The sequence below is a fragment of the Polyodon spathula genome, chromosome 11, assembly GCF_017654505.1.
Source record: "Polyodon spathula isolate WHYD16114869_AA chromosome 11, ASM1765450v1, whole genome shotgun sequence".
In the NCBI taxonomy this organism is placed as follows: domain Eukaryota; kingdom Metazoa; phylum Chordata; class Actinopteri; order Acipenseriformes; family Polyodontidae; genus Polyodon; species Polyodon spathula.
The window spans coordinates 26,063,389-26,075,907 of NC_054544.1; the positions used below are offsets into that span (position 1 = coordinate 26,063,389).

The following is a 12,519-nucleotide window of genomic DNA, read 5'->3' on the forward strand; positions in this document are numbered from 1 at the left end:
TTTCTTTTTACAAGGGATTACTTAAGTAACAGCCAAAATTGTTTGTGTCAGACTTGTTAGAAAGTCTGTGTAACAATGATGCAAATTTGCTTTGGATTGTTATTGTCTCCACATGTAGACACTACTAAGACATCCACCATGCAGGTATTGCAAAGTCCCTAAACAACATGTTAAAATAGATTAGTTCAACACCGTAGTCTATTAACCAGTTTTAAATTTAAAAGAGTTTTAGTTTTGGCTTTATTGTTAATGTTTTCACATGTGGCAATACTGTCCTACAATTACTGTGATCATTCCACTGTGTTATGTTAGTGAACCATGGCTAAGTTTTAAAACTGAGGGTTAGCAAATGCCTATCATTTAAGTGGACTGTGGTTAGTAATCCTTTCCAATTACTGATATCTTAAAATTGAAGGGCTATATAACAACGATAAATATTGTAACTCATTTTTAGAAGGCCTTCTTTGTTGTTCTCCAAATTGCTGCAGTGACACAATTTGTAGATGCTATAACTAGTTACTGTAAATGAGATACTGTTTTAGCAGACATATTTCATTAAGTAAACATGTATTTTAATTTTTTTTTAATTAAAAGTAGAAATACAAAACTGTGTGACATTTTTCTGTGTGAATGTGCTAAGTGATAAATGCCAATTAAAAAACTGTCAAAATCTACCAAGGCAGCAAATCTGCGAATTTAATGCCAGCCCAAATTCCCTGTTACACGCCTACAGTACATTAGTTGCGTAAAGGATTTCCACTATCTTACTAGAAATGTACTGTTTAGTACTGATCTGTACATTCTACTGTGCCCCCAGCATTTGAATAAAGTGATTAAATACATAAGCTTTACAGTAAAATATGGGCTACTTCCAACATATTATGGTAAATAAACCACATATATGCGTGCATGTATGTATAAACATTGTATATTTAGTCGTAGCCATTAGTAACATTAAAAAACCTGAACCAATCCAAGTACATTTTGACTAATTTTGTCTCTTTTTACCGAAACACAACCAACAGTGCTGTTGTTTTCAACTTCTGTTAATAACGTTTGCTAATACTTATTATGCGGGGGGGGATTTGCCATGACATAATGGCTGTAAAATAATTCACACTCAGAAATGGGCTTTTCAGGCTCAGAAGTTATTTGTACAAAAGAAAAAAAACAAAAAAAAAAACAGGTAGACAGGATTGTCGCTTCAGAGATTATATTGATTTGCCCCGGCGTTACTCCTCACCACAGCTACTTGTCTCAGGTAAGTTAGCCTCTAACCTACCGTGATATAGCTACTATTTTTCTGTCTTGCAAGTTCGATTGCTAGAAATATCAAGAGCACAATACTGTATACACTGCATGATTATTGTACTGCGATTTAGTGCTATTGTGTTAAACTTTATTACAGTATACTGCAGTTTGGGTAGACCTAGGCTGACTGAGAAACATGTCTGGGTTTGGTCTGTGGAAACGGTGGCAACCCTAATTATACTTCATTGTGATTACAGAATTACAAAACAGAATACGCAAACAGGAAAGGTAAACGACAACCGATAACCAACAATCCCCTGAATCTCCATGGTAAAAGGCCTTACTTGTCCACGTCAGCCTCCTTGGACGAGGGGGAGGAGTACACTCGAGGGACCCGAGCCATCTCCTGGGAGATGATGTACTGTGTGATGTCATCTTGCCATGACAAGCCTGTAACCATGGAAACAAGGCGAAAGGCAATCAGCAAAGAGGTGGAGACCTGACCTAGGAGGGTTAATGACTCCTTGGTAGCTAATTATATTCACACACAAAAACAGCCCTTTTATTGAAGTAGAACCTGTAATTTCAAGAGATCACATCAAAAAGATAAGGGCTAAAATTGTGATTATTAATGTATAATCCTTCCTTCTATAAGTACTTAAAATTGTACTATTGGTTTTAGATAATTTTGCTATATCCATTTACAAGCCTATTCTGACAGCTAATTGTTAAGTACTGTATATTACATTATAGACTACAGTGGATCTATCAGCCAATCGGAGTGCACGTTCTGCTTGCTGTATGCCATGACACATCACAGAAAAACCCAATTAATGAAATCAGCCATACCACATTGAGTTTCCACTGTGCTTTATTCTCAGTATTGGTACGGTTAATGCCACCTGCTTTAAAAATAAATTCAAAATGGTGACATCACAACCTCCCTACCTTAGCTACTGAGCAGTATTCTCTTCGCTCTTTTCAATTTCAATCACAGGACTAAGTAAAGGTTGGTCATGATGAACAGAAAGAATCACACACGGATTTGTTACCTTGCATAATAACTATAAAGCAGTATACAGTAGATACATAGGACTGTGATCTCTGTGTTTGGGTTATATCAACACTCGCAGACTGTAAACTGACCTCAGCTTTCAGTTTTGGTCCATTCAATTCTACGTGTGCCAATAGTCCCCTAACACACAAGTCCAATAACCTAACAATACAACAGTTTTACTGTTTATCTTTTTTTTTTTTTTTTTTAAATCACTTAAACGCATGGCAGACAATATTGAGATTCTTAAAAATGACCAACAATTGCTGGAGATATTCATCTGCTGTGGAGAAGCATTCCTGAAGGTTCGATCCCAACTCTCACTCCACTAGTACCCCAGTTAGCTGTTTGACTGAACTCTGTGCAGCATTCCCATGAAGACTCCCCCTTACCTAGCATCATGAGCTGCTTGAGCACCTCCTGCAGTCTGTGGAGCACAGGGACCGACACCTCGTACAGCACCCTCTCACGAGTCAAGGGATCCTGGCAGCGACCAAACAAGCCATCTGCAAAACAGAGGAACATTGATCCCACTATACTATATCACAGCAATCCCTGACATACACCAACCCCACTGTACTGTATCACTGCAATCCCTGACATACTCCGACCCCACTGTACTGTATCACTGCAATCCCTGACATACTCTGACCCCACTGTACTGTACCACTGCAATCAAGCTGTTGAAGGGGTGGGTATAATTTTACCGTCCACATGACCAATAAAATTGAGATTTCTTTATTAATTAGTCCTTTAACACTTAATTAGTCACTTTTGTCCAATGCAACTTATCGACACTAGTGGGTGAACTATGATATGAACAACAACTGCTGATGCAGAGTCACTTACAATAGCACCTCGGTTTTATGTCTCACCCGAAGTAGGACTTAAACTAACCAAACAGATGTCATGTTTTAAAATGTTAATAGTATAAAACGTGTTGTTTTCAAAACTATCTGAGACCTATATAATGAATTCAAGTGCACAGTTATAGAATTATGTTGTTTTCTACAATCTTTTTAATATCTTCAGTGCTATGACTATAAAGAAGAAATGCACCTTGATAAATACACCTGAAAAAAAGTTAATTACATTTCCTGAAGCAACTACATGCGCTGTAGCTTTAAATGTGTTGCACTGATGTGTGGGGTGTTAGAACCTAGCTATACACTACCGAGCATGGAACTCGCTGATAGTATGATAGTGGCTATCACTCACACTCCTCTGACATCATTCTGCAGCTACGCACTGAATAGAGAATGACTCATTCCTATGTATAGCTCAAGATTGTTTTATAAAGAAATTCTATACAGGTCAGAATCAGAAAGATACATACAATCAATGCAAAAAGTGGTCCCCATAATATAGATTCTAACACCCCAGGTACATCAGGGCGACCGATTCTCAAGATACAGCCAACAATGTAAGCATGACATAAGAAAGTGGTTGTGATAAATGCACAACCTGCATATTCTAGTGATCACACCAAGTAATTTGCTTAACTTGTGATGGTAAGGTACATAACACAAGCCATTTAAAAGGGGGTATGTTAGCAGGGACAGTAAGAATATAAGAAAGAAGAGAATGGATGATAAGTATTAAAACACAAAATAAAGTGGTATATTTACTTATTGATCAGACCATTTCTGCCTCCAGTATTAGTCATAAGGACCTCCCTAACCCATGGCAAATCAATTCCTTATTTAAACATGTGCAAGAGATGACTCACAGAGTGTCGTGAGTACCATCTTATTGGTAAAGAACAGGAGCTTGCAGAGTGCTTACTAACAATAATCAGATATGAACTAATTAAACTGGTAATCAGGTCATAACACTGTAGTTCTCATTAAAGCAACCATGTCACATACATAACGTAGTTACATCCATGATCAATGCTTGTGTTTGTTCTTGACACCATGTGGATAGGCTGAAAGCATGGGCTGCATTTCAATTTTCTTTTTTGAAATATGGCTCTGAATACAAGACCTTTTCATTTAACACAGTTACGAGGACTGGACTGGTTCATTGATGGGGATGATTTATTAGATGCTGCTGCCACTCACTTCATTCAATTGTAATATTTAATTAATTGATTAAAGCTGGGTTGTGACAATAAATCGGCTAATCTTTAACCAAACCCCTAACTGTATACACCAGTTTTATTAAAACAGAAAATAAATTTCATATCTAAAACAACCCATTCTTTGAAAATATTAATATTTATAATTTGGGGTTTGGATAATTGGAACAATGCAGCTTAATGAATTAAATCAAATCTTAAATGAATCTAATAAATATTAAATACAAAATGTTCAGTACTTGTCATCGTCATCATCTTGTCCACACTCCAGTACTCAGTAACTGCTTTCTGTACTGACAGAACCATTTCAGAACACAAACCCACACACGTGATGCAGTTGACCTCAGGAAGCACAAGGAGATACAAGACAGACCACCAGGAAGCTCTGGAGAAGTTATGCTGCACAATCAAAATCCACGTTTGTGCATTTCTAACAACAACAACCCATTTCCTAGGACTTTTTAAACCAGATTATTGATCTGTCATGCACGTTCATTCACTACATGGGTCTCAAATGTGCAGTTTTGACAGAAACACATGCAACAGTTTACATGTATCTTAATTTTAAATCATGACATCTGGTACTGCACCATGCTAAAGAAAGTACTCAGTGTGCTTGCCTTGCCTTCCAGGAACTCTTACTGCTTAATTCCAGGGTCACAGCATCGTACTGGCTGTGAATTATATGTGCATGGAACATGTATGGAATTATTTTGTTATGTACAATCACGTTAAAAGCTCAAAAGCATGCCAAAGCTGTTTGTTACTTTTGTAAATCTAATGCAAATAATACAGCCCTGCTGAATGGCCTTGGTAGCAGATCATAATAATAGTAGATTTCTCATTATTGGTTAAAATGTGTAACACATTCTTTTTTATCCCAGATTTTTGGATGAAGAAATAATGACAGGCAGACACAGACTGCTGTGCGTAAACGGTTCCTCTGTGACTGTGTGAGTCATCCCTCCAGTTTCTTTATCAGTTGAGGAGGAGTTGACTAGCTACTGTCAGCCTACTGATGCCACTGTTGCCAAGGAGACCCCAGTGAAATTGCAGGTGAAGGATTGCACTGCAATGGGAGCAGTGGAAATCAGTGTTTACAATGTTATTAATGGCACTTCAGTTGTCTGTCTGGTTCGGTGCCATTCACAGTCTGGAGACTACGCCTGTGCCTGCACCAATCACTTTATTCCAAGACATCCATGGCTTGATCCTTAGATAGACCCCCACCCCCATATACACCCTGGTATTTACCTGAAAAACTAGTAAATTAAATATTTGCTTTGATCATTTCACATCAGTGTCTTCTAGGTCACAACATAGGATGAAAGCACATCACTCAACACTGGAAACTGCTGAAGCCAATTAAGGGGTGGACACAATTTCACCCTCCGGTGAAATGACCCACGAAGTGCTCTGAACTTTGGAAGAGGATTCGGGAATCAATGAAATGTTTCTGACTGAACCATTTGGATTGAAGCCGCTGAAGATGTGAATTAAAAACATAACATAAGAAAGTTTACAAACGAGAGGAGGCCATTTGGCCCATCTTGCTCGTTTGGTTGTTAGTAGCTTATTGATCCCAGAATCTCATCAAGCAGCTTCTTGAAGGATCCCAGGGTGTCAGCTTCAACAACATTACTGGGGAGTTGATTCCAGACCCTCACAATTATCTGTGTACAAAAGTGCCTCCTATTTTCTGTTCTGAATGCCCCTTGCCTAATCTCCATTTGTGACCCCTGGTCCTTGTTTCTTTTTTCAGGCTGAAAAAGTCCCTTGGGTCGACACTGTCAATACCTTTTAGAATTCTGAATGCTTGAATTAGGTCGCCACGTAGTCTTCTTTGTTCAAAACTGAACAGATTCAATTATTTTAGCCTGTCTGCATATGACATGCCTTTTAAACCCAGAATAATTCTGGTTGCTCTTCTTTGCACTCTTTCTAGAGCAGCAATATCTTTTTTTATAGCGAGGTGACCAGAACTGCACACAGTATTCAAGATGAGGTCTTACTAGTGCATTGTACAGTTTTAACATTACTTCTCTTTATTTAAATTCAACACTTTTCACAATGTATCCGAGCATCTTGTTAGCCTTTTTTATAGCTTCCCCACATTGTCTAGATGAAGACATTTCTGAGTCAACAAAAACTCCTAGGTCTTTTTCATAGATTCCTTCTCCAATTTCAGTATCTCCCATATGATATTTATAATGTACATTTTTATTTCCTGTGTGCAGTACCTTACACTTTTCTCTATTAAATGTCATTTGCCATGTGTCTGCCCAGTTCTGAATCTTGTCTAGATCATTTTGAATGACCTTTGCTGCTGCAACAGTGTTTGCCACTCCTCCTATTTTTGTGTCGTCTGCAAATTTAACAAGTTTGCTTACTATACCAGAATCTAAATCATTAATGTAGATTAGGAATAGCAGAGGACCTAATACTGATCCCTGTGGTACACCACTGGTTACCACACTCCATTCTGAGGTTTCTCCTCTAATCAGTACTTTCTGTTTTCTACATGTTAACCACTCCCTAATCCATGTACATGCGTTTCCTTGAATCCCAACTGCATTCAGTTTGAAAATTAATCTTTTGTGCGGGACTTTGTCAAAAGCTTTCTGGAAATCTAAATAAACCATGTCATATGCTTTGCAGTTATCCATTATCGATGTTGCATCCTCAAAAAAATCAAGTAAGTTAGTTAGACACGATCTCCCTTTCCTAAAACCATGTTGACAATCTCCTAGGACCCTGTTACCATATAGGTAATTTTCCATTTTGGATCTTATTATAGTTTCCATAAGTTTGCATATAATAGAAGTCAGGCTTACTGGTCTGTAGTTACCTGGTTCAGTTTTGTTTCCCTTTTTGTGGATCGGTATTACGTTTGCAATTTTCCAGTCTGTCGGTACCACCCCTGTGTCAAGAGACTGCTGCATGATCTTGGTTAGCGGTTTGTAAATTACTTCTTTCATTTATTTGAGTACTACTGGGAGGATCTCATCCGGCCCAGGGGATTTGTTTATTTTAAGAGCTCCTAGTCCTTTTAACACTTCTGCCTCAGTTATGCTAAAGTTATTTTAAACTGGACAGGAACTGGATGACATGTGGGGCATGTTGTCAGCATCTTCCTTTGTAAAAACTTCTGAAAAGTAATCATTTAATATATTTGCTATTTTTTTTCTTCATCTACTTTTTTGCCATTTGTATCTCCTCTTTGAATGTTCTCTTGCTGTTGTAATATTGGAAAAACATTTTGGAATTGGTTTTAGCTCCCTTAGCAATGTTCATTTCTATTTCTCTCTCAGACGACATTTTGATGGGAGACCCGAAGCATAACTAATGCGAAACGAAAATAACTGATCAAAACTGATTAATGACTGAACAATCGTAATTATGGTAAATAAATAAATAAATAAATAAATAAATTAGCAGGAATACATATAACAAAGCAGAAAGCTAGGGAAAGTAATGCGCTGTGTTTTAAACCCCACAGCCTGTTCGGTAACACTTTAATACAAGGCATTTACATGCCTGGTTACATGTGTAATTCTGATTAAAAATAAATAAATAACTAAATTACATTGTTTATTTATACTGAGGTTATGACCAATCAACCTAACAATAGAAATGCGAGCGTTGCCTACACAGGGCCCTGAAGGGAGAATATCGCAGGCTGAGTCACGCCGCCTCCTCCTTCCACATGCATAGGGATTCTGTACACCCTGCGATAGGCTCAGTGATCATAGCCCTACACTACACAAAGGGACCTCTGTTCAAGGCCTGAGTTGCAGTGCTTTGATCCTGTCAGCTCAGTGCTCAGTGCAGAGCTGAACAAGATCAGTTTTCAGAACACTAGGACTGTACATTACCCCTATAGATGGAGCCTGGACACAGTCATGTGAGTTTTCAGAACACTAGGACTGTACTGTAGAACATTATCCCTATAGATGGAGCCTGGATACTGTCATATGAGTTTCCCCAACAAGACAGTAACATTCTGGGTAGTCTCTGTACCCAAACCCCTGCTTTTAACCCTTAAAAAGTTTACTGCAGTAATGTAATTTGCACTGTAATTTTACATTATCATATGCTTTTCCCCCATTAAACCATGTTTTTAAATATGCTTTGCCACACCTCTCTGGGCTTTAAAAATGCTTACCTATGTTTTACCATGGTTTCACTGTGCTTTTTTACACTTTGACAAGCTTTTACTATGAGAATCTTTTATAAGGAGCCTGTTACAGGACTGCAGCATTATTTTTAAACATATTGCCGACTCTTTCGATGGGTCATAAATCAACTGGGGAATACATTTCATAACATTTAGTAGGTGTTCACCAGGAGAAAAAGTATTTTTCTTCTCAAGATCGCAGTGTATCCAGATCACACTCCCTCCTGCTGCAATGCTGTTCCCAAAATACAGCACTCATTCCAGTCAGAGCACCAGCATTATTGCAGGAGGGAGCATGATCTGGATACATTGTCATGATCAGAAGAGACATTCTTTCTCTTCTGGCGAATTCTCCTGTATCTTTGTTACATTTTGGAAATGTAATGCATGTTTTCTCCTTGCTATAGTTATAACAATCTGGGGTAAAAATCTTTGAGGACCTATAGCCCTTAGCTGACATTGCACCTTATCATGAACATCTGAGATAGATTTTTTAATGCCATTATCTACAGAATCCTTATGTATTGAACACTAATGTATATTAATGAAAAACAAATGTCACGTTAACAACACAATAAATATCAACTTACCACTAAGGCAGAGTTCCTGTCGTGAACACAATCGTTTCTCAAAGAGACAACCTGAAAGGCAATTACAAAACAAACTACAGTTAAATAGTTGTATTTTGTTTTGAGGCATTGTATTTCACATATTGAACCACTGGACACTTGGGATTAAAACATTGTGTTCTTTAATGCTAGAGTACACTCATTACTTATCATTGCCACACCCTGACTAAACTGTAATCAATGTCCGTGGCCCTCCATGGTTTCTTAAACATCTTACAGTGTTACAGAACATCCTAGTGTTTCCAAGAAATGCATTGTTTTACATTTGTTATGTCCCGAGGTGTCCGTTTTGCAGCGTTAGATTTGCAAAACATACCGCCGACTCCACTAGGGAATACATTTTAAAACATTTTTGAAATGTATTCAACAGGAGAAGAATTTTTTTCTATTCTGAGGACCGCAGTGTATCCAGATCATACTCCCTCCTGCAGCAAAGCTGTTTTTCTGTTCCCACAATTCATCATTTCAAACAGCACGAGCGGTGTTGCAGGAGGGTGCGGGATCTGCCATGTTTAGAAGACTGTGGCAGGCTGGTGAGTGGATAGAGGCCCAGAGACAGTCTGGAGTTCAAAAAAATAACTATTTTATTATAAACACAAAAATGAAAGGGCACAAGGGCCAAAACAAAGCAATTTAAACACAAATAAAGCAAAAATACACTCACAAAAATAAAGGTTTCCAGGCTGGGCAATACCTTCACTGGATTCAAAACATTCAAAAATCACAAACACCAAAACATCAACCTGCTTCCTCAGCTCCCTCATTCTAAATGAGAAGCAGAGGCCTCCTTTTATGTCAGGTGGCTGGGCGCTGATTGATCGTTAAACTAATCATCTAATCAACCCCAGCCACCTGAAACACAATGAACCCAGGCAGGTAGGGGAATTTAACCCCATCCCTGCATATTTCTAAAGAGCAGAGCTGTGTTCTGCCACATACCTCCCCCCATGTACAACGTACATGGCTCCCTCTCGTGGCGGAGGCGGTGACGGCGGCAGCGGACCCTCGGGAGGCCTAAAAAACAAAAAGGAGACACCAGCAGCCCCAGCCGATGCGGAGCAGCAGGCGACCCCAGCCGATACGGAGCAGCAGGCGACCCCAGCCGATGCGGAGCAGCAGGCGACCCCAGCCGATGCGGATGCGTCATCCCTGAGCGGTGCAAGGCAGGCATCCTTGGGCCATAGCTCCTCCCCTCTGGGCTCTGGGAGCGGCGGCTCCTCCTCCTCCCTCTCGGGCTCTGGGAGCGGCGGCTCCTCCTCCTCCCTCTCGGGCTCTGGGAGCGGCGGCTCCTCCTCCTCCCTCTCGGGCTCTGGGAGCGGCGGCTCCTCCTCCTCCCTCTCTGGCTCTGGGAGCGGCGGCTCCTCCCCTCTCTGGCTCTGGGAGCGGCGGCTCCTCCTCCTCCCTCTCGGGCTCTGGGAGCGGCGGCTCCTCCTCCTCCCTCTCGGGCTCTGGGAGCGGCGGCTCCTCCTCCTCCCTCTCGGGCTCTGGGAGCGGCGGCTCATCCTCCTCCCTCTCGGGCTCTGGGAGTGGCGGCTCCTCCTCCTCCCTCTCGGGCTCTCGGGACGACGGCAGCTCCTCCTCCTCCCTCTCCGGCTCTCGGGACGACGGCAGCTCCTCACCCCTCTGGCGCTGGGAGCGACGGCAGCTCCTCACCCCTCTCTGGCTCTGGGAGCGACAGCTCACCCCTCTTTATTGGAGTGACCGGGGCATCTCCCATGTCTACCGCCAGGTAATTAACCACCATGAGGGCAACCTCTGGGAAGGACGCCGGGTGGTGTTGTTCCTTCCATTGTTCTCACCTCTCCCCATCTCGACGCCACAGTGTGTTGATAACTATGGGGAGATCGTGGACGGGGTCTGCCTCAGGGTGCATCAACCAGTCCCAGATCTCCTGGGACGGTGGTGAAGGTGGTGGTGCTGGAGGTAGTGGGGTGTCCCCTGATGCCCGGGGTGAACACTGCACCTCCTCCTGGGCCTGGTTGTAGGGGCATCCTGCCCAGTTGTGGCCGTCCTCCTCACGCCGGCCACACCTGTTTGTCAGTGTAGCACAGCTGTGAGTAGCAGGGCTGTCTGTCTGTCAGTGTAGCACAGCTGTGAGTAGCAGGGCAGTTAATTTGTCATTTTTTATAAGGAATTTCCTAACTTCTGTGGCTTCAAGCTTAAATCATAATTATTTTTTATATATATATTTTTAAATGGTGGTCCAGTATTTGTTATTGTGGCTGGGTGAAGGGTTTTAAAAGGAGTGAAATCTGGCCTCCCGATATGTGGATGCACTAGACTAGAGAGAGTAACTTGAGTGACCATACCAAGATGGAACATGCCTTACGCATAGAGACCGGTTGTTGCAGCCATATTGGGAAGGTCAGAAGCACAAGTGTTTTAGGTTGCACTAATATCAAATCTGGGTTAGGTCACAAGCACAACTCAGTAGCAGTTGGCTGTGATGGATTGATAAAGGAATGACTAGGGATACAAAACCAGCAACTTTAGAGGAGACGGTACGTCTGGCAGAGGCCCACCAGGATGCAGACCTAGGATGGATGATTGATCAGCAACCGGCAAGCATAAAAGGGGGTAATGGTCAGAGGGCCTCCTATCTGGTAATAGTACAGGTTGCACTAAAGAGTACCTGTGCATTTGTGGACTCATGGTGTCGGCAAACCTTGATTCAGGAGGGGCTTCTGGGGGGTATAACTTGGTGCCCATTTCAGCCAGTGGTTATCGTTTGCATTCATGGCGATACCGGGTCATACCCTACTACTAAAATAATTTTAAGAGTGCAAAATCTTGGCTGTCGCAAAAAGGATGCCGTATCCAGTAATTTGTGGGCTGGACTGGCCATACTTTGAAGACCTCAATGGGGGAGTGGCCACCTGGTCTCAAGTAAGGGGGAAAAAGTAATTGGTGAAATGTTTCTTTTAGTCTGATCTGTTTAACCCAAAGTTTTGCCCTAGGAAAACAAGACAGGAGTGCAGGGTGGAACGTTCGGAGGGGACCAGTAACAGAGTGGTGGAAGAGTTGGGTCAGGAACCCCCCAGGTGAGAAAACAGGGGGGAAAAGGGGTGGAAACACAGTGTGACCTGTGGAGGGGAAGACGGTAGATAATTCAACAATTATGTATGCGTATTATTTCATAAGGAATCATTTGCTGTATCAGGTGTCGTGAGAGGTGCTCAGGCTGCCCAGCATGCAGAGCACCTCGGCCATGAAAAGACTGAGGAGAGGATCCTGGCCAGATTTTATTTTATCTATGGAGAGATACGGAAATATGTGGCGTCATGTTCAATATGTCAATTATCAGCCTCCCTTGGCCCTTTGGATGGAA

At 41.5% G+C, this 12,519-nt stretch overlaps 1 protein-coding gene across 2 annotated transcripts in view; it reads right to left on the reverse strand.

Annotated features, from left to right (window-relative positions):
• Positions 1-12,519, reverse strand: part of ptprna (protein tyrosine phosphatase receptor type Na) — a 161,820-nt gene that overhangs the window by 103,837 nt on the left and 45,464 nt on the right. For both annotated transcript variants that reach the window (XM_041263786.1, XM_041263785.1), the window contains exons 2-4: positions 9,153-9,203; positions 2,698-2,811; positions 1,596-1,701 (exon numbers count right to left, since the gene is read on the reverse strand). In XM_041263786.1, the coding sequence (XP_041119720.1) occupies positions 1,596-1,701; positions 2,698-2,811; positions 9,153-9,203 (271 nt within the window). The remainder of the gene's footprint in view (positions 1-1,595; positions 1,702-2,697; positions 2,812-9,152; positions 9,204-12,519) is intronic.